Below are 27212 nucleotides of genomic sequence, written 5' to 3'. Positions count from 1 at the left end.
AATGATATCAAACAGTGTTTGCAACAGGAGAAGACAAATTAATAATTTTTAACATGAAAATAAATTGTAATAATCTTCAAAATACAATCAGAACGAAAGAGAGTTGGGAAATATAAGAACTAACCAACTTCGTCATTTTCCATTGCGTGGTTTATACGTGGTTTATATAGAGCCTAGGCTCTAAACAATCAAATTAGAACCTACCGAAATGTGGTTTCAATACTGAAAATATTTAGGACAGCTCTAAAATATATTTTCATCTTTATTTATAAAGTTTAATGTTTCAAAAATAATGTAGATCGACAGATCTATAAAAACTTGAAAATCTTCAAAAGTGAAGATAAAAAAATGCTTTACAAAATACAATATTTCCATAACTTAAAATGCACTTTTTCCTCCTGACGTTGCATCTTCATGTTAAGATGATCAATTTGAAAATATTTCAGCATCAAAACAACTTCTTCTAATGAAAATTTTGAGGTAAGCTCTAATTTGATTGCTTAGAACCTCGGCTCTATACAAACTTTTCCTTTTCCGTTTATTAAATGTTCAAAGACATTCAAATTCGAACAAATATCACTCTTCACATAGATTTTAGTGACATAGAGGCGATATTGTAAACCTCAAAATCAATATGCAACAAACTCGGACCGAGCCCACATAACCAGTGTTAATAACATCGGACACCAGCCGATACCGTGAGCCAAATAAGAGGTTCACAAAAAAAAGATTAAAATTTAGGTAGAAAAGTGAACAAAAATAAAAAAGAAGTTAAAATATTACATTTTAATAGGAGCTATAAATCAAAATCAACAACGAAAATAAAAAACCACTTTGAGAATAAAATGGTGGGAAAAAAAAAATCTTAGATTTCTTTTATTTTTTATTAAAACAATTTTATTTGAGCTTTTGTAAAACAATGTCTACTTCATGATTCACTCACTAAGAATCAAGATACACCCTTTCCTATAGCAAACAAAATGGCTACCAATCCTTGGCAATTAAACTCCTGAACATAAGACTTCTACTGTCCAATTCCATGGACGAAACTGACGCTAGTTCTCCAATCTTTATCTTTCAATGGCTATGGAAAATTTCCCCCCAATGAAGGGTTGAGAAAGACCACCTTCACAACTCAAAACCCACATCAGAAATTTATCGAGCCTAAATATCCCCAAAAAGAAAAAAAAAAAAAAACGAACAAAAAAAAAAAAATCAAGAGAATTAATCAGGTGTGGCTGTGCCTTGGTTCAGCTCAGCAAACCTCAGGCCAACCCTCATGGAGTGCTTTAAGAATTTCTCAGCACAACGGCGGACGCATGTGTCCTCTTGCTTGTCAAGGGACTTGCGACGGAAGGTATCAATGCAGTCATTAAAGCATCTCTCCACCAAGGAATTGTACATTCTCAGACTGCAAGTCCGCGAATCAAAGTATACATCTATTAAAATCAACACATTGTGGAGAACAAAAATTCCCAAACTAATATTTAGACAAAAATGCTGAAGAAAAATTCAGCATAGACTCACAATGTGTTATGTTAGAAACAATATTGATTGCCTTTAACATAATTTATATTGACATTCATTATTAAATAACCAAAATTACCCATGCTTACAATCAAATTTTGACTGGGCATCATTCTTCAAATATTTGCTGGCCTACTTTCATTTTATGACAGAGTTACTGACATGCAACCTTAAAAAGAATATGTGATATTACTAGAAAAAAAAATGAATTTTTACTCATTTAAAGAAAATGAGTTCTCAAATTTTATCAATAGTCACACAAACTCAAAGCCAATGCTAGACTATTTCAATTAAAATAACTTACAAGAACAGGCCATATCCATGACATTATGACCACTGTCAACTCAGTCCGGTACTGGATCAAAGCAGGGTACAATTTCCAGCCAAATCTTATGCACCTCAACAAGAACATTGAAAGATATGCCAAATTCAATATTAAGGACAGCAAATTTTGAATGAACATATACCAGCAAACCTTGTTAGCATCATAACTAACCTGGGACAGAGGGCACCTCCATAATGTAAAGGACACTCACACATCACTACAAATAACACAACAAAACGACAACACCAATTGCAGATAATAAAATGGAAATAACGTAAAAAAAAATAAAAAATCGACTCACTGCTGGTGAACCCTAGAAGTATGATCGTGCTCTATTTGCATTTAATAGTTTAAATTTTTTGTTTTCCTTTTCTATCTGATGCAGCAAGTTAATCAAGAGAAGTAACTCATACAGGCTTAGACAATGAGCATAATATAAATATCTATTGATTTTAATAATAATTAGGGAGTACTTGTCGGTTATTTGGGGGTCTCACCGTGGTTTATCAAACATCACGGTGGACATGAACTCCCAAACACGGAACCTAAAATCAGGAGATGTGGAGGCATGAGAGGAGCTCGCTTTCTTCAAAGTGTTAAACGTGCCCGTCTCGGTAAAATTTCGAGGTGAAAACAAGACCCAACGAGTACCTCCCAGGATACAGCCAGATCAAAATAAATTCTTAAGTCCTTGAGTTGCACACTCAGAAGATCCGTACCAAACCATAGTCTACAAATTTGATGTCTTTCCAATTTGTATAAGATCACAAACATCAATTGGAAATTCTCTCTTAGACAAAATAACTCAGCCAATCGATATACAACAATAAAACATCGATTAGGAACATCTTCTCTCTCACTAAAATGTCTTCCAATCAGTAAAAGAAACTTCGATTGGATATGACAAACAACAGCTCTAAGCAAAATGTCTTTGAATGATATATGAAAACATAGTATCACAAAATACTAGAAATTCACTACCATTAAAGGGGAGAGCTTGTACCTATTATGCTCAAACAAGCCACAAATATGTTCCTACTATGTTCATAAAGTACCTGGACATGGGACCTTTTGGATGAATGGGCATTAATAAGTAGAGCTAGAGAGAGAGCTTGTTCTCTTCGAAAGACCAGCGTTCCTCCAAAGGATGGAAAAAGGAAGAATCTTGAGAGAAGCAAGGATGCTATAAATACCACAGGCTTATGTGTGAGGTGTCAAGAGAACAAAGTAAAAGTGGTCCAAAAGCTGCCACATATTTAGTGACAAAGTACATGAAGGACACCAACAGAACAAAGTAAAAGTGGTCCAAAAGCTGCCACATATTTAGTGACAAAGTACATGAAGGACACCAACTGTGAATCATGGTGAGTGCATGAAAACGTTTTCCAAGAACATGGTGGTCCAACATAACCACAAGAAGCAAAATGGACCAACAGTAAAATAGGCTGTTTTGAAACACTAACTTTAGTAAAAAACTAACAATCCCCCACCTGTTTCAAAACAACATGACCTCTCTCCAAACATATCAGAAAAGACGAATGCACAAGTAAAAGTGCCTTTTGGACTTGAACCAGTGATTCAAAAAGCGGACCGCCTAGGCGGTCCAGAAGGCCATAGTGCATCGCCCAGGCCTAGGCGGCCAATCTGGGCGGCAGTCCCTGGGCGGCCGCTTAGATGGGGGCCCCGCCCAGAGGCAAAAAAAAATTTGTTTCAAAGTTGACAAAAATTTATCAAAACATCACTCATTGATATTAGATTTAAGTTTGATTGAGGGGGAGGGGGGGGTTTAGAAGATTTTGAATCCTTAGAAGCATCTTTGATGGGGCATCCTTTTTGGATTCGACTGGGCCGCCAGGTTCTGGGCGCCTGACTAGGCGCTGGGCGGCCGGACCCCCCAAGTCGCCTAGGACCCGCCTAGCGCTTTTTGAAACGCTGACTTGAACCATCACGTAGTATTATGTAGAAAGCTCATCAACAAAGGACATAGTTTAAGGTGTGTTCACTCACTGTCCTGATAAGCTTTCTACATAATATTACGTAAAGGTTCAAGTCCAAAAAGCACTTTCACTTATGCATTTGTCTTTCCTGATAGGATTGAAGAGATCAGGTTGTTTTGAAACAGGTGGGGTATTATTAGCTTTTTACTAAAGGTAGTGTTTCAAAACAACCTATTTAACTGCTGACCCATTTTGCTTCTTGTGGTCATGCTGGACCACCATATTCTTGGAATACTTTTTCATGCACTCACCACGATTCATATTTCATGCACTCACCATGTTTCACACTAAAGCATGAGGTGTCCATGTGTTTTGTCACTCAACATGTGGCATCTTTTGGACCACCTTTTCTTTGTTCTCTTGACACCTCACACATTAAGCTTTTGATATTTATAACATCCTTGCTGCTCTCTCTAGTTTCTTCCTTTCTCCATCCTTTGCAAGTACGTTAGTCTTTTGAAGATAACAATCTCTCTCTCTCTTAGTCAAACATACCATCTCTCTCTCTTTCTCTAGCTCTACTTATTGTTAGTGGCCATTCCTTCAAAAGGTCCCATGTTCAGTTACTTTATGAGCATAGTACGAACATATTTGTGGCTTGTTTGAGCATAACAGGTACATGCTCGCCCTTTTAATTCACCACTTATTGTAGTGAATTTATAGTATTTTGTGATAAACTATGTTTTCATATATCATTCAAAGAAATTTTGTTTAGAGTTGTTATTTGTCATATCAAATCGAAGTTTATTTACCGATTGGAAGATATATTTTAGTGAGAGAAGATGTTCCTAATCGATGTTCTATTGTTGTATACCAATTGGATGATTTATTTTGTCGTAAGAGAGAGAATTTCCAATTGATGTTTGTGAACTTATAACAATCGGAAAGACATCAAATTTGTAGACTATGGTCTGTACGGGTCTTCTGAGTGTGCAACTCAGGGAGTCAAGAATGTTTTTCGATCTGGCTGCAATTTGAGAGTGTACTTGCCAAGAACCGTTTGCACGATGGATTTTAGACAGGGGCGTTTAACACTACGAAAAAAGCGAGCTCCCGTGCTTCCAGATCCCCTGTTTTTGGTCCAAGCAATTTGGGAGTTCATGTCTACCGCAATGTTTCGTAAACCGGTGTGAGACCCCAATAAAACCAACAATTCCGAAGTGTTAAATGGGACGTTTTTTTGGGAGATGTCCATTGACCATTAACTTTAAGGACCAAGATAACGTAAGGCCAAACCCTTGGGTATTCTCTGCGACTTTATTTACCTCTGAATACTGCTCTGAGTCCTATGGAAATCCGACTGGTACTACGACTATTTCAGTTTGCAGATATAACCTCCAATACATGCTTCGATTCCTACAGGAGACAAAATTGTATTAGGCAGGTTCTAGTACTTTTCTGGCACTTTCCCGGACTAGCAGAGGTGCTACAGAATTTTTTCGAGTATTGAGATAGTGAAGATTTATTGACTGCAAGTCAGGCTATCTACCGAGTGGCAGTCAAGCTTATTGAGCGTCTGTCATGCTCATCAAAAGTAAGGCTTATGGAGCATCGGTTAGGATCATCAAGAATATGTAAGGCTTATTGAGCGTCTGTTAGGCTCATCACGCGTAGTAAAGTCTATGGAGTGTCAATTAGGCTCATCAAGCGTATATAAGGCTTATTGAGCGTCTATCAGGCTCATCAAGTGTATGGCTTATTGAGTGTCTATCAGGCTCATCAAGTGTAAGGCTTATTGAGCGTCTATCAAGCTCATCAAGTGAAAGGCTTAAGGAGAGTCTGTCAAGCTCATCAAGAGTAAGTAAGGCTTATAGAGCGTCAGTCAGGCTCATCAAGCCTATGTAAGGCTTATGGAGCATCAGTTAGGCTCATCAAGCATATGTAAGGCTTATAAAGTGTCTTTCAGGCTCATCAATCGTAAGGCTTATGGAGCGTCAGTAAGGCATATAAAAGGTATATGGAGCGTCAGGCTCATCAAGCAACTTGTAAGGCTTATCGAGCGTCTGTCACGCTTATCAAGCGTAAGTCAGACAATGGATTGTAAGTCAGACTATCGAATGTAAGTCAGATTATGGATTGTAAGTCAAGCTATTAACCGTAAGTCAAAATCTATCAACTGTATGTCAGACACTATCAACTGTCAGTTAAGTCATTGACCATCTGTGAAGCTATCGACCGTCAGTTAGGCCATGAACCATTTGTGAAGCTATCGACCGTCAGTTAAGCCATTGACTGACTATGAAGCCATCAACTGTCAATTAGGCCATCGACCGTTAGTAAGGCTATCGATAGTTTGCCAGGTTACCCACCATCTCTCATCAAATCCATATCGAAGATTGATCCAAGAGATGATTATTGGAAGATCGCAGAAAGTATTTACTCAGAATTTGTTAGGCCAGATCAGTTCTGAGGATGCAGGACATTTAAGATGGCAGCAGAGGTTCCAATTTCTTTGTAAATTGGTAGTTATGTTATGTATAGACCTTAGGAGTATGCCTGCGTGCCATATATTAGTCGATTTTATGGATTGATCCAGTCACGTGCAGATTTTATGTAGACTTCGAAAGAAGCAAAGACCTTAGGCTTAAGTTACCAATGTATATTTTTTATTATGATCTCCGATGTCAGTGTAGTAGGGGATGATCTGAAGAGCCACCAGACATGTTCAATATTGAAGCTTGTTTTTGGGACCTACAGAATGGTGGGGCTGAAATTGTCCCGTAAAAGGACTACCCCATCTCTGTCCGGGCTTTTGGAAAAGGGACATCTAAATTAAATTCACGTTCGATGAGGTCCTTATGCCCCCGATATCTAAAGATATTTTTGTTAGTGATTTTACACCTTAGAAGGCATCTTTTGCAAGAGATTTATGGTAAGGCTCCTTGACCTAAAGAGCCCAAACTTAGACCTAGATCTCTTATGTGTGTTTTTGTGGGCTATGCTGAACATAGCAAAGCATATAGATTTCTAGACCTGGAGTCAAACGTGGTAATAGAGTTCAAGGAAGCAGAATTTTTTGAATACACATTCATTAGTGAGCAGGATAATGAATATGAAGCTCGACATTGTAAACGTAAAGTTGGTGAGCATGAAAATCCTAATATTTGCCGAGATAGAGCACCAAAAGATGCCACTTTCGAGCACATTTGGAGGAGCCCGACCGCGCGCCTAGAGTTGCGTGATATACTTGGCTTACTCGACACCGCAGACTCCCGAACATGGGCTGGTTGCAAGAGGTTGGCGTCAACTTAGCTACCAGATGTCCATTATGTCTGGAGAGGCTGCTGAGGTATCTAGTGGGTGTTGTTTAACCAAAATACGAGGGGCATTCAGGTACTAGATGCTCCTTTGTCTCCCTCTGCCCTACCGGATATGGTACCAGAGATACTTACAACCCAAGAGAAGTAAGAGAATCTGGAAGACAACTGTTTTTTATACTGATTTCTAGATGTAGCTTTTGGAAGAAGATCCTAAAACTTTCAAGCTCGCGTTACGCTCCTTCCTGGAGGCGGGTAGTCGACGATGAGATGAAATCAATATTGGAGAATGATAAATGGATATTATCAGATTTACCTCTTGGTGGTAAGCCCTTAGGATGTAAATGGATTTCGAAAGGAAAATAATTGCGAATGGTACCATTGAAAAATATAAAGCAAGACCGGTTGCGAAGGATTTAAAGAAAAGGTAGGTGTTTCCTTGATACCTATGCACCAGTTGCTCGTGTTGCTATCATTCGTTTCTCATAGCCTTGACCTTTGTATACCATCTAGAGATTCATCACATTGATGTCAAAAGAGCCTATCTCCATGGTGAACTAGATGAAGAAATTATGTTGAGCGACCTGAGGGATATGTCCTTAAGGGACAAGAGCACAAAGTCTGTAAACTTGTGAAATCCCTATATTATTTGAATCAAGCACCCAAGCAATGGCATGAAAAATTTAATAGAATTATTTTATCACACGAATTTCAAATCAGTGATACAGATACGTGTTTACGCCAAAGCTTGATGTTATGCTCATACTAAGCAGTAATACTGCATGCATTAAGGACACAAAGAACTTATTGTCTTCTGATTTTAATATGAAAGACATGGGGCTAGCTGATGTGATACTTGGAATTAAAATAGTGAGACATCCAACTGAGTATGTTTTAACCCAAAGCCACTATATAGAGGAAGTGCTCAAAAGATTTCATCACTTTGATTCCAAGCCAGTTTCAACCCCTTATGGTGCTCACATTTCACATTAAACTCAAAAAGAACTGTGAAGGTCATGTTTCCCAAGTTGACTATGTCAGAGTCATTGGATGCATAATGTATGCAAGCAATGTCATGCATTAAACTAGATATAGCCTTTGCTGTGGGTAAATTGAGTAGAAATAGCAATACTCAGGTTAAGATCATTGGATGCGGTCTTTAGGGTCCTAAGATATTTGAAAGGAACTATAGACTATAATCTATATAATGTGAGTGATCCACAGTATTAATAGGTACAGTGATGTTTTCAGGATTCTTATGAATCTCTGACTTTCATATTTATCTCCACTTGTGGTGGGGGTGTATTTTTTAGATTCCAAGAGGTAGATTTGTACCTCCAAATGATTGGAGAAAATTGCCTTGGAACCCATTGTGAGGAGGTTAAGTGGCTAAGGACTTGATGGTAGACGCACCATCTATTCAAGGCCCATGCTTGCAATCTCATACTACGTGACTGTGAAGACTTTGTATACCAAGCGAATGGTTAGGGATGTACTTCAAGAAATCCAATTACACTCGCTTGAGGCACAATCAGTTGAGACTTATGCTTGAGACTGAGTAATAGTAGTACTCCATATCAGTTATACCAAGGACTTGGTAGAATATTGATAAAATCCTTGCAAGGCACCAAGTTTGGAAGAGAGCTAGAGGGATGAGATTGAGCCCAAATGAATTTTTACCACTGGGCGATGGGAACCCTACCTAGGATAAGGAGATCCCATGTCCAACGTTCAAGGGGAAAATAAGTCGCTCATGTGATGTCTTAAGTATCTGGGTATCACAAAATTTATATTATGAAACTTTATAAATTTCTGCCCCATCTTTGGCTGTATGGAAGACATTTTAGTGAGAGAGAAGATGTTCCTAAATTCCTAATCGATGTTTTATGTAGTATACCGATTGGATGATTTATTATGTCATAAGAGAGAATTTCAAATTAATGTGATCTCATACTAATTGGAAAGACATATCATATTTGTAGAATGTGGCTTTGTTCCGGGTCTTTTGAGTATGCAACTTAGGGATTCAGGAATTAATTTTTTCGATCTGGCTATCACCTAGGAGTATACTCGCCGACACACATTTGCACCACGGAATTTTACTGAGACGGGGACGTTTAACAAGAAAGCAAGCTCCTTGCATGCCTCCAGATCACTTATTTTTTGTCTCAGCAAATTGGGAGTTCACGTCCACTGCGATGCTTCGTAAACCATGGTGAGACCCCAAGAAAACCAAGTAACCAACACATTCTTCTCTGTGTGCTTTGGCTTGTAAGATGCATCTCTCTCTATGCTTTGGCTTGGAGGACGAAGAGAGAGAGAGAGATTCCCAAAGAATAGAGTGAGAGAAAGAGCAGTCGAGCTCGATCGAAAATGGCTCGAAGCCTGGGCCCCGGCCTGGACCGTTGGCAATCTTACTCCGGTTACGTAAAAGAATTTTAAAAAACTCCAAAATAATTGTAAAAAAATATGGATATGTATAAATGTTTTTGCATCTGATTTGGATGTTTTTGGCATAGGTTGATGAGTGTTTTCTTGCCATAATCACTATTTTTATATTTTTCTTTTTTATTTGGATTTTTATGACATGTCCCTAACTATAAATCAATTTTATTAAAATCCATTTTTTCTATACTTCTTAAGCATATTTGCATTTTTTAAGGTTGCTTTTGGTTTTATTTTATTTTTTATACCTTTATTTTATTTTCTATACTTTATATATATTTTAATTTTTCAAGGGCTTTTTGGCCCTGTGAAGGACTCTATCGTGTTCAATCAGACTCAACCGAGTAACTCGCTTTGGCCAAGGGCTTTTTGGCCTTATAAAGGACTCTGTCGTATACAATTAGACTCGACCGAGTAACTCGTGTTGGCCAAAAGCCATGTTCCTTAGCCTATGCGACCTTCTAAACACTGGACAATATATCTTACAACACCTCCCATTCTAATAGCAAACACCATAGCTAGGATCTTGTATCACTACAAGATCAATGTAAAATCTCAATTGTTTTTATCCCCTCCACGTAGGACAAACATAATGAAACTTTTATTCAGCTATGTAATGATGACAAGCATGTCGCTTGCGTTAGAAGAATTGGGCACACCATCGCACTAGACATATCGATATGCACACAAACACAAGAAATCTATATCGACATGTGTCTTTAAAAAAAAAAATTGGGAATTTGCAGAAACAATGGGTCTATTGTACTAGACGAAAAAGACACATGCGTCTACTCTATATGACACACAAGACCACATTGTAAGACACACGTGTCTATTTTGTATGATGCTTGTGTGCACAGGTGTCTTATGATTTATTCGGGTATGAGTTTGATTTAGACATGTAAATTTTTGTGCTAATTTTATTATTAAAAACTTAAATTAATATATATATATATATGGACACCACTATAACAAAATTTATGTTGCGTGCATTTATGAGATTCCAACATGCCAAAGCAATGGACCCACGTGTCAACACAAAAGACATATACAGACATAGGAAATCCATGTCAACATTGACATGTGAAAAGTTTCAATTTTTTGTCTACTATGTGGACAAGAATCTATATTCTATAGATTGAACAAACAAGATATAAGTGTACCCAATGTAAGACACATGTCCATTTTTTAAGACATGCAAGTACACGTATCTTACGATTTCTACACGTGTTTATTTGATTTGGACCTGCATTGTTCTTATTTTTGGAGTTATTTTGTTATCAAAAAGTCATATTCTATGCCAACATGCATGCACACTAGACTTGACCAAATATATGTACGTGAGTCAGATTCTTCAAATCCAAGACAAACACATATCCTTATTCTCCTATTCCATGTATAATTAATGAGAAAAATTACAAAAATACCCTTGTGTGAGTTGAGAATCCACACGTAACCCTATAGACTCAATTGCTCCATTTATATCACTTATTCTCCTATTCCATGTATACTTAATGAGCAAAATTACAAAAATTAGCGTAGTGTGAGTTGATAATCCACACGTAACCCTATAGACTCAATTGCTCCATTTATATCACTTATTGTTATACTTTCAACAAGAAATAGACACGCACATATTGTACAGACTTGTATGGTTGTGTCATACTGGACTTGACAAATATAAGTTGCCAAGTTGTATTCTTCAAATCTAAGTCAAACATGGATTCTCATATACATGTCCTTGTAGCATAACTTTCAACTATCCATGTCAACCATTCTGTTCTTTCTTATCTTGATACTCATCCATCTCAACTACATTCATCATATGATATGTTGTTTCTTGACCGCCCCAACATTCTGTCCCATAAAGCATGATTGATCTAACAACTTGATGGAGGGCAAAATTCTTCAACTCGAATATTACAAACATGATCCTGGGACTCGTACTACACTAATCAAAACACGATGATTATACATTGGAACTGGGAAACCCTCATGTTGACAAAATATTTTTAATCACATAAACTTGTTGAATTTGCATCACTTCAGCCATGTAACCCTGCTGAATTTGCATAGGCTCAATGCTAGAACACATCACGAGTACATCTTTGAAATCAGCGATTAAACGAACAACTTCCCAAAATATCTTCACCATCATTGTGATCCTGATCATATATCGGATCTCCTAAGAAATCTTGTTGTTCATTTGAGTATATATCAAAGATTGGTGATGAATCCGAATCTACAATTTGCTGATTTTCCATGCAATCTATGTCAAAATAAAAAAAATCTCATCCTCCAAATCAAAAATCCTAGAGTGATGTTCCCCACATTTAGGTCTTCCATCGCTATCCTCATCACTCGACTCCATACGTGGAGTGCAAAAGTGAAAAGGCTGGTACTCAAGATCCTCTTGGAATGAAAGATCATCGTCTTGTCCACTACAGAGGCCCGCGAACTGCTGCATCAATTGTTGTACTTGCCTTTCAAGTTCCTTAATTTTGTCATTTATGGGATCACGAAGTGGATCTACGAAAACCCCCCTTCTACGGCATCTTCTGACCATAGTTACCAAAATCTCTCTACCGACCTTGTGATTCCGGTTCTGAAACCCGATTCCGCATTTTCGTTAAGGAAACACCACGGAAACTGTCTTTCAAAACCAAGAAAATTCGATTTTTTAATTTTGGGATCTCGATTCGACACATCTTTAGAAACCATTTTTCGAAACCAAGAAAACTCGATTCCGTAATTTCGGAATCTCGATTCACACATCCTTAGAAATCATTTATTGGAACCAAGGAAACTCGATTCCTTAATTTCGGAATTTTGATCCAATAGATCTTTAGAAACTTGAACCCATTAATTGTGGGTAGAGATTCCCAAATATATTGACTCGGGATTCCAATGAAGATTAAATCTTGATTCCACGTCAATGGGAACTTTGAATGCTTCTAGTGGTTGGAGGGTTTCATTATTTTACTTGTGCCACCTTGGATGGCCTTTACTTTAAATTGAAAATATAACTGGTAAATACAAGACATACAATTAAAAGTAAAACCATGGCTTAGACATAATCCTATTTTGCCTTTATAATAATGAAGTCAAAATCACATTTTAGAAATACTTGTCTTTTCTATAAAATGACCGTAAGTTCATTAGTCAACACAATCACTTTAAAATTTGGAAAACCATCTAATAAAAGACATCCAATATAGGTTCTAAAGTTGATGAGGCCCAAGATGTGCTTGTGGCTTCCTTCTCCATAAAAAATGATATCTTGATTCCTGGTAGGGGTTGTCAAACGCATTCTATAGCCTATATCAATGTAGTCTTTGAAAACACGGCGAGTCGAACAGGACCGGTTCCAACAAAACATGCAGAACCACACACGTCTAGGGAGAACCGGGCGATTCTGAACAATGAATCGCCCGAGTCACTATACAAAACACGGATGAACAGCAAAAAGCTTTGTGCATCATCAAAATTTGGCTTTTTTTAATCATTTTTTTTGCTTTTTAAGTCTTTGAATTGAATATTTCAGCTTTTATTTCTAACTTTCAGCCTTATTGTTCGATATATTGGAGATGAAAGCTTCAATTTTGATCACAAATCATCGGATTTGAGAAGAACAAGGGTTTTTTATTAGTTTTTCGCTATTACTTAGATTTCAAGCAAAACAGGCCATCATTTTTTGATAAAATCAGAGGGTTATTAATCTTAAGAGTGTTATTGAGAAGAAATCATTCATACTTTGCGATTATTTTAGTTGATTACAAGTCAGATTTGGGTTTGAAGCCACGGCTGCAGAAAAACAGGTAAGAGCTTCGGTTTTCCACCATTTAATTGATTGTATTCAAGTTTTAGCAAATAATTTGTTCATAGTATAGGGTTTTAATTCCTTATAGTGTTATTTATCATAAAATGTATCCAATTTGATCTATTTTGTTCGATTTGAGATGGATTTTTAAGTTCGAATCACTGTTGTCGGGTTGGGTCTGCGTTTTTTTTTTTTTCCGCCATTCGTTGAATTACAGAAGAAATACGTCACTATTTTTTATGAAATCAAAGGGAAATTAGTCGTGATTGTGTAGTCATAAAACTTTTACACCTTTTTTGTTGATTTTGGTCCATTAGAAGTGAAGTTTGGATTTGAAAAGTCGGTGTAAGAAAAACATGCATTTTCTGCCATTTAATCGATTTCTATCAATTTTTTGCAAATTTTGCGTTCATATCATGGGGTTTTAGTTCTTTATGATGTTATTTAGAAATATTTGTATCTTATGTTCTATTTTTTGGTCGATTTGTAGTGGATTTTTTACTTTGAGTCACGGTTTTTTGAAGTACAGTTACGGTTTTTTAGTTTTACGCCAAACTACAAATATGAGACAAATTGAAGCACTATCATGAATTATTTCAGAGGGTTTTTAAAGGTAATATTGTTCTTCAATTGATTTTGGATGTAATTTGTCGGATTAAGCAATTTTTATTGCCCCATTTTTATGAAGAGGAGTTGTGGCTGCATTTTTTTTAAAATTGAAATTTTGATGATCGATTTTTTTTAAAAATCGTGACTGTCTAAAAAATTGTGAAAATAGTGACCAAGTTTGGATTATCATGAGGAATTTTTAATTTTTATTGTTAAACTTTTAATGCAAAAAATTGTATGTTGATAGATTATTGATGCAAAAAAATACATGTTAAATTTTTAATGCAATCTTTTTTTATTGTTAAACTGTTGTTTTGATTTTTAATGCATAAAATGTATGTATATTATTGATAAATATTTTCTCATTATAGTATCTTAATTGACTATATCATTGTAAATGTTATTTGTGGCATATATGTATATTCTTGGTATTAAATATATGAATATTATTGTAAAAAAATCGTGGCATGTATGATAATTATATTATCTTGCATTTTTCAATTTTATTGTTAAATTTTTAATGCAAAAAAATGTATGTTGATACATAAATTGTATATATAGTATTGATAATTGAGTTGTAGATATGTTTGGAGTTTGCATTTTTAATTATATTATCTTGCATTTTTGTAATTGAGACGTACGACTATTTGTGCTCATTTTAATTGAGTTAGGATTGTGCCCAAATATTGTTATATACTTGCTGGAAACTAATTTTAAAAGAGGTTTTGTAAGTAAGCTAGGCGGTGCTATCATGAAAACCAGTAATTAAATTAACTTGTATTTTCCAATGTTATTGTTAAATTTTTATTGCAAAAAACTGGATGTTATATAAAACGTATGTATATTCTTGATACATATTTTATAATTAGATTATCTTGAATGACTATATAATGTCGGTGTGCATGAAGGAAGGATAAGCTTCGGGGATTTTGGATTAGAAGCGCAATAAAACATTAAGGGATTTGGGTATAGTCAGGTGCCCACTAATTTGGATGATTCGCTTTTAGATCGAGTCAATGAATTGTCACGCGAATTCAATCAATAGCACTAGCGTGACTAAGACGAAGAACGACGCCGTCTGTCATTTTATTTTTAGGTCGTATTTTACGAATTGTATGCTTTATTGTACTCCATGTATGATGATGTACTTAATCCATGATAATTCCATGCTTATCCTTTTGTATGCTGTAAATTAAATGGTAAACAGTAGTTCATAGGGAAAGAACATATCAATACGCACATTTTCATGCAAGAAAATAAATATTCTTAAGGAGTACCCCCATTTCTTATTGGATTCCTAAAAAATAGCATTTATAATAAATTTTAATAATGTTTTCGGATTTTTTAAAAAAAAAGGATCGGTGCCCCTGATCGGGCACCTCAAAAACCTATCCGGATAGGAGAATTGGCGATCCGGATCGGGAGTCGGCCGAATCGATAGGATTAAACCTTAAAAAAAATCCGAAAAAATTATTAAAATTCATTATAAATGCTGTTTTTTAGGAATCCAATAAGAAAAAGGGGTACTACATTAAGAATTTCATTTTTTTGCATGAAAATGCGAATATTGATATGTTCTTTCCCTGCATAAACTACTATTTACCATTTAATTTACAGCATACAAAAGGTTAAGCATAGAATTATCATGGATTTAAGTACATCATCATCCATGGAGTACAATAAAACATACAATTCGTAAAATACGACATAAAAATAAAATGACAGACGGCGTCGTTCTTCGTCTTGGTCACGTTGGTACCATTGATTGAATTCGCGTGACAATTCATTGATTCAATCTAAAAATGAATCATCCAAATTAATGGGCACCTGACTATACCCAAATCCTTGAGTGTTAGTGTTTTGTTGCACTCCTAATCCAAAATCCCCGAGGCATATCCATTCTTCATGCTCACCTACATTATATAGTCATTTAAGATAATATAATTATAAAATATGTATCAAGAATATATATACGTTTTATATATCAACATCCATTTTTTTGCATTAAAAATTTAAAAATAACATTGAAAAATACAAGTTAATTTAATCACTGGTTTTCATGATAGCACCGCCTAGCCTACTTACAAAACCTCTTTTAAAATTAGTTTACAACAAGTATATAACAATATGTGGGCACAATCCCAACTCAATTAAAATGAGCACAAATAGTCGTACATCTCAATTACAAAAATCCAAGATAATATAATTAAAAATATAAGCTCCAAACATGCCTACAACTCAATTATCATATATATACAATTTATATATCAACATACATTTTTTTTACATTAAAAATTTAACAATAAAACTGAAAAATGCAAGATAATATAATTATCATACATGCCACGATTTTTTTACAATAATATTCATATATTTAATACCAAGAATATACATATATGCCACTAATAACATTTACAATGATATAATTAATCAAGATAATATAATGATAAAATATTTATCAATAATATACATACATTTTACTCATTAAAAATAAAAACAACAGTTTAACAATAAAAAAAAAAATTGCATTAAAAATTTAACATTTATTTTTTTGCATCAATAATCTATCAACATACAATTTTTGCACTAAAAATTCCTCATGATGATCCAAACTTGATCACTATTTTCACAATTTTTCAGAAAATCACGATTTTTCAAAAATATCGATCATCAAAATTTCAATTTTTAGAAAACACAGCAACAACTCCTCTTCATACAAAATGGAGTAATAAAAATTGCTTAATCCGAAAAATTACACCCAAAATCAATTGAAGAACAATATTACCTTTAAAAACCCTTTGAAATAATTCATGATAGTGCTTCAATTCGTCTCATATTTATAGCTTGGCGGAAAAAAAAAACTGATCGACATCGATTAAATGGCAAAAAATGCATGATTTTTTGAAACCGACTAATCAAATCCAAACTTCACTTCTAATCGACCAAAATCAACAAAAAATGTGTACAATTTCTAATGAATAACACAATCACGACTAATTTCCCTCTGATTTCATAAAAAATGGCGACCTATTTCTTCTGTAATTTAATGAATGGCGGGAAAGAAAAAAAAACACAGACCCAACCTGACAACAGTGATTCGAACTCAAAAATCCACCTCAAATCGAACAAAATAGATCAAATTGGATACATTTTATGATAAATAACACTATAAGAAATCAAAACTATATACTATGAACAAATTATTTGCTAAAACTTGAATACAATCGATTAAATGGCAGAAAATTGAAGTTCTTACCTGTTTTTTTCTATTTCTTCTGTAATCCAACGAATGGCAAAAAACAAAAAAAAAAAGCGCAGACCCGACCTGACAACAGTGATTCGAACTCAAAAATCTGCCTAAAATCAAACAAAATAGATCAAATTGGATACATTTTATGATATATAACACTATAAGGAATCAAAACCATATACTATGAACAAATTATTTGCCAAAACTTGAATACAAACGATTAAATGGCAAAAAACTAAAGTTCTTACCGGTTTTTTGGCAACCGTGGCTTCAAACTCAAATCTGACTTGTGCTCGACCAAAATAATCGCAAAGTAAGAATAATTTCTTCTCAATAACACTCTTAAGATTAATAACCCTCTGATTTTATCAAAAATGATGCCCTATTTTGCTTGAAATCTAAGAAATGGGGGAAACCTAATAAAAACCCTTGTTATTCATAAATCCGATGATTTGTGATCGAAATTGAAGCTTTCAGCTTCAATATATCAAACAATGAGGCTGAAAAGTTGAAGATAAAAGCTGAAATATTCGATTCATAAACTGAAAAAGCAAAAACAGGATAAAAAAAAAGCTAAATTTTGATGATTCACAGAGCTTTTTATTGTTCACCCGTGTTTGTATAGTGGCTCGAGCGATTCCCTGTTCAGAATCGCCTGGTTCTCTCTAGACACTGGCGGTTCTGTGTGTTTTGATGGAACCGGCATGGGGGTGCCGATTCCCGAGTCGACTCGTCGAGTTTTCAAACACTAGTCTATATTATTGTAAATCTCAATCTCAAACTGGCGTGGATCTCTGATCCACATACTTCAAAAACTTGATTCCAAATATATTAGAATCACGATTTGAAACAACATATCTTTGTTCCACATATGTCAAAAACTCGATTCCATAGATGTCGGAAACTCGATTCCTCATATTAATGCATCTTGACTCCTGGATTGTCGATTCCAAGGGGATGGGAATCTCAATTCCAAGGAGGACGGAATCTCGATTCCATATGCGAATGAAACTTGGATTTATTTCCGATCGAAACACGATTCTCAAAAACTAGAAATCTCGTTCCAAGCAATTCTTATGTACAGACAACGATTCCTAAGACAGGAATCTTCTAGCCAATCGCGATTTCGATTCTTAAAAAGATTCGGGTTCCAAGGCGTTTCCAATAACTATACTTCTTACTGCTATAGATTCGCCAAAATCACAAATCCTAAGCAAATAATCAACAAAAATTGTTCTAATCAGCAAGATCTAGACTGTTCTGGTAAACCTTTGGCCAATTTTAGCAAACCTTAGACCCACTATAAAAAATAGTGCTACAGTAACTTTGTACGTGCTACAATAACTTCCATACTTGCCATAACAACTTCTGTACTTTCTACAGTAACTTCCGTAAGGATCGCGGGCTCTGATACCACTTGATGCAGGGAGAAAAGGAAGGCTCTTCCTAAACCTTACACAAGGAAAATCATCAACAATGAAGATATAACATGGCTGTAAATTAAGCCATGAGAAAAACTTTCTTATTACAAAAAATAAGATTCATTCTCATAACATATCTCCCAAAATATGACATCCAACCTTTATAAGCCTATGAAACCCTAATTAACCTTGAGATCTAAATAAACATTTAAAACTCTAAAATACCCTTACAATTATACCCATCTCTTTTCTTTCCCGAAAACCATATCCTCCATGTATCCTATCTTCTCCTACATGACCATTCAGGTACCCTCCTAAAAAAGTCTTCTCTCCATATGGTATTCTTTGGACTAGTCCATCAATTTGTCAATGGGATTGCATACAATAAGACTATTTACCTGTGGTACAAGAAGGTCACTATTACTTATAACCATCCGATGTGAAATCTAATAGCTTGGGTGTGTCACAAAGTTCGAGAAAATTCCTTTTGAAATTTGAGCATGATCAATAGAATAAATGTAACTACCCAATTTCACATAAATTGTCAAGATTAATTGTGACCACCTTGTATCAAAAGTAAATGGTCTCATTGGATACTTTTCCTTTGTCAACATATATAGATATAAAATTAATTTGTGACTTCTTAAATAATAAAGTTTCATAAAATAATAAAACGGATGGGGACAAATCAAAGCCATGCCTATCCAAATCGTAAGATTGCTTGCTCCCACTTTTGTCTTGAAGATAGACACGTGTATCCTTGAATGCAGACGTGTCTTGGAATGCGATACGTATCACAACTACATATAGAAGACAAGTGTTTACGAATTCCCAAAAAAACAAAATTTCCAAACATGCACGTCTCACAGATTTCTTGTATCGTGATGCATTTTAATGTGTCAAAACATATGTCTAGTTAGCACGTCAAATTCTCCTAAAACACATGTCTATTGTTGTCACATAGGTTGACGAGAATCTGATGTTTTATGGGGATGAGCAAATTATCCTAAGACTTATCTTGAGGTGCTTTGGCTTCGAGTTCATTATTGGCCACAGAGCTCATGTAAACAAAAGCACAATAAGGGGGAGTGGTATCTCAAAGACACAATGGAGGACCTGGAACTAGGGCGTCAAGCAAAGAGATTGCCAAACAGATATCTTACACTCTTCACATTAGGAAACCAAAGAATAGCATATTTTTCTTTTGCTTATTTCTCTATACTTACAATGGACTACCTAGTGATCCATTATTTCTTCAACTTCCTTAGGCATTGGCAAGCATAGTTATCCCTTGGTATTTCAAATGGACAATCAAGCATTGTGTTACCTTGCATAGTTCAAACTACTAGAACTAAGAAAAAGAAAAAAACATTTCCAGTTCTAACATTTTCCATTATGCCCACACACCATAGAAAAAGATTAAAAAAAAAAAAAAAAGCAGCCGTACACCAAAAACATAAAAAAGGAATATACTTTTTGAATTTGATTTGATGAAGATGCCATTTCATCCAATGTTGTCAAGATGTCATTTCATCCAATGTCACTAAGAGATGGTCAAACGGGTGAGGGCACCAGTCCAGTCGGACAAGACAATTCATATGTCATACCGGACATAAAATAAAAACAAAGATACAAAACCTAAAAATACAGAAAAATAGAAAAATCAGAAAAATATAGAAAAAAATAAAATATTCAGAAAATATTAGGAACAAAGATAAAATAATATCACATGATATGTCCAAATCTCATTCATGAGATCTCAAATTTTTAACTAAGGAACAACCTCCATATATGAGCACTCTCAATATTTCAATTGAAGTTTTTTTTTTTTTCTTTTTTTTTTTGGACAAGGTTACATAGGAATGGAGACGTTGGGCTATGAAAACAAAGCCTCTACCGTCTTGACCCAAGCCCGTCAAGTAATTGAAGATACAAAACTAGAAGAACAACCATTTATATAAAAAACAAATATGCAAAAAATCCAAAAGATTGGCAAATAACTACAATAGGTAACTATTAAGGCCAAAAAAAACCTTTAGAATGAAAGCAAGAAACACCTCAACACAAGTATTAAAAAAAAAATGAAAAGAAAAGAGAACCTCATTGTTTGTAAAGCCCTAAAAGTTCAAACTTTATTCAATTTTTCTTACATTTTTAAAAATTAAAACAAATAAAACAAAGAACAAATCAAATGGACTTACTTGGGGAATGAAAACCTTGGATTGAGAACACTCAAGTATTACACGATGTTCACCCGAATTCTAAGGTTTTTTCTGGTTAGAAAGAGAGAAAATCACTAAAGTCTCTCTCTTTATTATCTATCTATTTATCTCTTTCTAAAAAAGTCTTTTTTAAACCTTAAACCCCACCCTAATGCTTTTATTTACCAAAATGCCCCTTTATTATTTTCAAAATGAAGAAAAAACTATTAAAATAGTTTAAAAAGCCAAAAAAAAAAAATAGGGTTTTTTCCCTTTTTACATTCTAGATTGGGACCGACCGGCTAAATTCTATCCCGATAGACCGGCCAGTCCAGTCACTGGACCCCACTTGTCCACCAATTCATCAGTTTCCAATTCAGACTAACCAGTCCAGTCTGGTCTAAAGAACATTTTCATGTATCCGAGACTCATGAAGAATCCTCTTCATACCTATGTTTGATGGAGGGCAAAATTCTTCTTATTTTCTATTTTTATCCAATTTCAAGGATGTATACAATAATTTTCGTTTCCTGGTTTTTTTTTATTTTTAGGGGTTCTGGGGTTTTTATTTTTTATTTAGTATTCACAAATACTATTTATAGTACTGTTAACAGTTACTGTTCATGAGTTATTGTTCACAAGGGTATTTTTTAAATTATAATATTGTTTTAGGGGTATTTTAGAGTGTTAAATATTTACTTAGATCTCAAGATAAATTAGGGTTTCATGGGCTTATAAAAGGTTGATGTCATATTTTGGGAGATACGATATGAGAATGAATATTATTTTATGCACGAAGAAAGTTCTTCTCTTGACTTAATTTACAACCATGTTATATCTCCATTATTGTGGATTTTACTTGTTTGACGTTCAAGAAAAGCCCACCTTTTCTCCCTGTATCAAGTAGTATCAGAGCGTGGTTCGAGGACAGCTAGAGATTGCGATGGTTGGTCATGGAGGTCTTGCCATAGGGATGACAATCTGATCCAACTGCACAAGAAAATCAACAACTTGACAGAGAGGGTTACAAAGCTATTGTTGCGTAAGCAGGGCCAACAATAATGTGCCCTAAACAAAGAGGAATCTACAAGGATAGATCCAAATCGCGAGGGTTTTTATGGAGAATGGCGTGAATAAGAGTCCGACTCAGAGTTGAAGCGGAATGATGAAGTTGTCTTCGACCACCTATTCTATGCATGTGCTCCATGTTGGAAGCCTCATGTTCGGGAGAATAAATCATCGGATTTAGTTGATCTATATTATTTGAAGGAGAATGAAGTTAATTTTAGTGTAGGCCATATCGAAAATAAGCAGGTTGCAGATTGGGATCTGCCACCAATTTTTGATACATACTTAGATGATGAACGAGATCTTGTAAAAGATCCAATCTATGATGATCAAGATTTCATGGGCGCACCGATCTTAGACAAAGAAAAAGATGAAGATCATAAGGATATCAAAGAGGTGGAACGTTTACGAGATTTAGGGCATTGGAATCAAAGTAGCGCAGTGGAAGTGTGGTCAACACAGAATCTACAAGTTGTGACCCTGGTTGCAGAGAGTAATGAAATAAATATGGAGAAAGTTGAATTTAAAGTTTCCCACACAATTTTCAATGGGGAAAGTGATCTTAACACACTTCAAAACTCGAGGAGGAGTTTTCTCCAACCAGGGGAGAAAGATGGAGAGCAAAATTCTTCATATTTTCTATTCAATTTCAAGGATGTATACTGTAGTCTTAATTTTAGGGTTTATTTCTAGGGTTTTTTTTTTTAAGGATTCTAGGGTTTTTATGTTTATTTACCATTCACAAGTACTATTCAGTACTATTCACAATACTGTTTACAGTTATTGTTCACGCATTATTATTTATAAGGGTATTTTTGAAATTATAGTATTGTTTTAGGGGTATTTTAGAGTCTTAAATGTTTACTTAAATCTAAAGGTAAATTAGGGCTGCATAGGCTTATAAAAGGTTGAATGTCATAATTTGGTAGAAATGTTATAATAATAAACCTTATTTTATGAAAGAAAAAAGTTCTTCTCTTGGCTTAATTCATAGCCAAGTTATATCTCGTTAATTGCTGATTTTACTTGTTTAAGGTTCAAAAACAGCCCACCTTTTCTCCCTGCATCAATGTTCCACATAATCTAATTTGAGCCCTCTAACATACAATACTTCTATTAGAACTAGACAATTAACAGTAGGGAAACAGGGACATTCTTCCAATGCACATCTTATATAGATGTTGGAAAATTAATCTTAACAAAGTAGTACCTTCTAGATGTGAGTAGAGGTTTAAGAAAACATGTAGCGTTTTTTAGATGGAGCTTTCTAGATGAAACATGAAGGAATAAATAAAGAAGCATATAGAAGTTTCTAAAAGGGGCATAAAGTCAACCAAAGTGACTACCCATTAAATGTGGGTAGGTGGTCACTAGAACATTCTAATTGGTATGACAACCTCTATAAAAAGGGAATAAAGAGCCATACATGGGGGCAAGTGATTGAGTATTGAGAGTAGAGAAAGTGAGAAGCCAGAGAGAGAGAGAGAAGCGGTTAAAGAAGGATGTATGGAATGCAAGAAGAGGAAGAGAAAGAGGAACAGGAAGAGGAAGAGGGAGAGGAAGAAGAGAGAGTGAGTCGCAAATCATAATGGGGTTGGAAGAATGTCCATGTCCCTTGCTTACCCCACTCGCTTTCTCTCACTAAACGCCCACCTCCCCATTTTCCTCGCCATTAAACCTGCTCTGATACCAGATGATGGGAATTTGAATTATATAATAATGAAAAATTAAATCCCAAATAACAATGCAAGAAACTATAAGAAGAGAGAGAGTGTACTTATCTTCCAACTCTCACTTGCAAATACTTCAACCAAATATACTTTACACCAAAAAAGAAAGGTTGCTGCCTTCACTTCTACACTTTTTCTCTCTACACAATCTTTCTCAATCTCTTTCTCTCTTTCTCTACACTCAATACTCACTTACTTGCCCCAACACATGGCTCTCTATTCCCCTTTTATAGAGGTTGTCATACCAACTAGAATGTTCTAGTGACCACCTACCGACATTTAATGGGTAGTCACTTTTGTTGACTTTGTGTCCCTTTTAGAAACTTCTACATGCGTCTTTATTTATTTCTTCATGTCTCATCTAGAAAACTCTCCATGTTTTCTTAAACTTCTACTCACATCTAGAAGGTTCTACTTTCTTAAGTTTAATTTTCTAACATCTATATAAGATGTGCTTTGAAAATACATTTCAAAGGCTTTAAATAAATCATTTGTGACGCCAAGAAGGCCATTTCCTGAATTGTCAACAATACTGCTCAAAATATCAACGATTTCCTTTGATAGAAATCCATGCACCCAAAACATATGTAGTCATATCAAAGTTGGAAACCCAAATTTATATGCCTTGATGAAGCTTTGCATAATGGATTCACGCCAAACATACACACTTCTAGTACCAAACTCCAACTATGCTTTATAATTAAGCTTTAGTAACCAAGTTTTAATCTCAAATACTAAGACTTTTCTCGTCTTTTTGTTTTACAAAACTCCTTCACTAGAATAGGTGGAACATTTTCCCTATGAGAACTACAACATTACTGCCAAAAGATAATGAAATACATTTTTAGCTCACTAGCCGCCTAAAAATTTGCAAAATAGATATATGACACACAGGTTGCCGCCGCACCACATAATCATAAGCCTACATAAGTTGTCACACATCCGTTAGTGACCTATCACTCTTAAGGACCGAGCCACATGAAGATTACAAAGGAGCATATTCACTTTCATTAGGAATAGATGGTGCAGCAGAAGCCTCTACAGCAAGGCACCCAAGGCCAAAGGGACATTTTAGTTCAAAAGGCTTTACATTAAGATTCCCTATTAGCTCTTTAATACTAGAGTGAGGTAAAAGGATACTTGAAATTAGGGGAATGGGAAATACAGTACAATGGAGTACCTATACACGAGAATAGAAATTCTGGCTCCATTGTATAATTAAGCTCAGAATTACAAGATGCCCCCACTAATTTCCATGACATTGATAGGCAGAGAAGCATCAAGAAGTGGTACATGGAGAGGCTAATTTTTCTTGAGAACCGTTCATAATCGCTGCTAAAAGCAAATGTAGAGGTAGAAAGGTAATTCTTGGTTTCCATTTGATAGTTCAAGTGGTCTCTCATTCCAATACTTCCAATAAAACCTCACATTTTAACATAATCACTTAATTAATCAACGAAAGCAACACCAACAATAACAGAAGAGGAAGAAGAACTTAGTGTTACTTATGTGGTAAATACAGTAGACGGTCTATATCCCGGGAGCCATGAAAAGAATTTAAACGGAAAAGCTATTGTTTCCTCCTGCCAATTCAACTTTTTTTGCGTGTTTTAGCCCATTGCCTTCTCATTAATAAAAAAATGGATACCATAAAAACCCTCACAGTAAATTATGAAAGCAGCAAATGATACATAAATGCACAAATAATTTACTCGCCAGAAAGAGCAAACATCATGATTTAGTCTCTCTCTGAGAGAGAGAATGGCACGAATTAGAATCTCTCCGAGCCAAAAAAAACAAGTAATCTCCATCTTTTCTCTCTCATCAAAGAATTCCTAAAAAAGAGAGCCGACAAAGAGAGAGAGGGAAGAACCTGTCACGGATTTGTAGCTGTTCGATCATGGTGGTCATTCTGAGCTTGTCCTCTTCTCCCATAGAGTCCAGATCTCCAAGCATGCTCTTGTCCATCTTCAATTCAACAACTAGGGTTTTTCTGATGACGATGAAAGCAGGTTTAAAAATGGTGTAGGGTGATCTTGTGCTCCCTCCCGCCCTCCCCACCAAAACCCTAATGCATTTCCCTCCGTCCCTCACTGAAAAAAAAAAAAAAAAGGACTCAGATTTTACTACAAACTGTTTTAATAATCAGTTTGTAACTGAGCACTATTTTTTTTTGTAACTGAGCTCTGATCTATTGGGCTGTTGCGAACTCGCCAAATAAACACAAAAGAAAAGGACCCAGATTTTATTACAAACTGTTTGAATAATCAGTTTGTAACTGAGCTCTATTTTTTTTTGTAACTGAGCTCTCATCTATTGGGCTGTTGCGAAAAATCTGTAAAATCAGAAATAGAAGGTATGCTATTTACTCTGATTTTATTAAATAAAACACATCAATACTATTCGCTGTGGTTAGCGCAGTCGGGGGTAAATACCTCGAGAAGGATGAAGAACACAGATCAGAGCTTAATAGGAAGGATCAGAGCTCAAGAAGAGATAGAGAGAGAAAGATGAAGAAATCTGAGTCAATAGCATACCTCAAGATCAATAACACATAGAGAATAAGAGCTCTTAGCTTCAAGAGCTCAAGAACAAACACAGAGATCAATAACAAAGAGAGAATAAGAGTCAATAGCATACCTCAAGATCAATAGCAAGGACCAGAGGTCAAGAACAGCTGAGTAAATCCTATCGAGGGCTGCGTGTGAAGAGAGGAGTCTGCCTGAGATAGTGGCGTGCTGCGAAGAGAGGGGTGGCTCAGCGGCTGAACGCTAAGAACAGAAGAGAGGGGTCGTGCTCCGAAAAGAGGGGTGCTCAGCCGCTGAAGATAAGAAGATGGGAACGAAGAGAAGAAGAAGAACTAGGGTTCGAGGGTGAAGTTCTGCACGAAACATGAACAGTATTAATAAGTTCCCACTTCCATGAAGACACTTCCTGTTATCAAACACTTCCCGTTATGAATCACACCTATAAGAATTATAGAAAAATAATTTAGAAAAATAGAAGGATCGAAATATCCACATTGAAGGTTGAGAGCATATTTGAGTATTTCAATTTTATTTTATTTTTTATACATTGAATTGAGATAAAAATCTTGGGCGTTTACACTTATCCCGTAAATGTGGCCATTAAAGGCGTAATCAAACATTTGATATAATGGAACATAAATTCAGCAAGAGTGTGGTCCCTCGTAGACTATATTATGTAAATGATATTTGTTGATACCGAACTATTTTCGACGGTTTAGGACAGTCGATTGAGAAAAACCTATGTTATTTGGATGTAGAAAATTATCCGATGAGGGTTCTAATAAGTCATCCCTTAATGAGGTCGGAATATGTCCAGATGAGTGAGCCCAGAGACTGTGTAACTCTTATATGTGATGGTGACCTTCAGATACGGGGGCCAAAACCTCATCTACATACCATCACACGACATGTATAATGATAGTCATTTCAAAAAGTGAACCACCTTTTAGGATGAAGTTTATGTATGCGCAAGAGATATCCCTGTGCACCATATGAGCGGCAGTCGCATCAGGTCTAGGTGATCTTGATATGTC

The 27212-nt window shown here is 35.4% G+C and overlaps 1 protein-coding gene across 2 annotated transcripts; it reads right to left on the bottom strand.

Moving 5' to 3' along the window:
• Positions 1-870: 870 nt before the first annotated feature.
• Positions 871-26603, bottom strand: TIM9 (Tim10/DDP family zinc finger protein). 2 transcript variants are annotated; one of them, XM_020668381.2, is made up of 3 exons: positions 26291-26603; positions 25524-25743; positions 871-1411 (listed from the first exon to the last, which is right to left on the bottom strand). In XM_020668381.2, the coding sequence occupies exons 2-3, from the start codon at positions 25616-25618 to the stop codon at positions 1225-1227; spliced, it is 282 nt and encodes a 93-aa protein (XP_020524040.1). In that variant the 5' UTR covers positions 25619-25743; positions 26291-26603; the 3' UTR covers positions 871-1224. The 2 variants fall into 2 exon arrangements, with proteins under 2 accessions (XP_020524040.1, XP_011624091.1); XM_011625789.3 differs by having other exon boundaries at positions 25524-25643; positions 26291-26526.
• Positions 26604-27212: the final 609 nt, after the last annotated feature.

The sequence above is a fragment of the Amborella trichopoda genome, chromosome 8, assembly GCF_054954075.1.
Source record: "Amborella trichopoda isolate Santa Cruz 75 chromosome 8, AtrichopodaSantaCruz75HAP2 v2.0, whole genome shotgun sequence".
NCBI lineage: Eukaryota > Viridiplantae > Streptophyta > Magnoliopsida > Amborellales > Amborellaceae > Amborella > Amborella trichopoda.
This window is presented reverse-complemented; position numbering and strand designations above follow the sequence as displayed.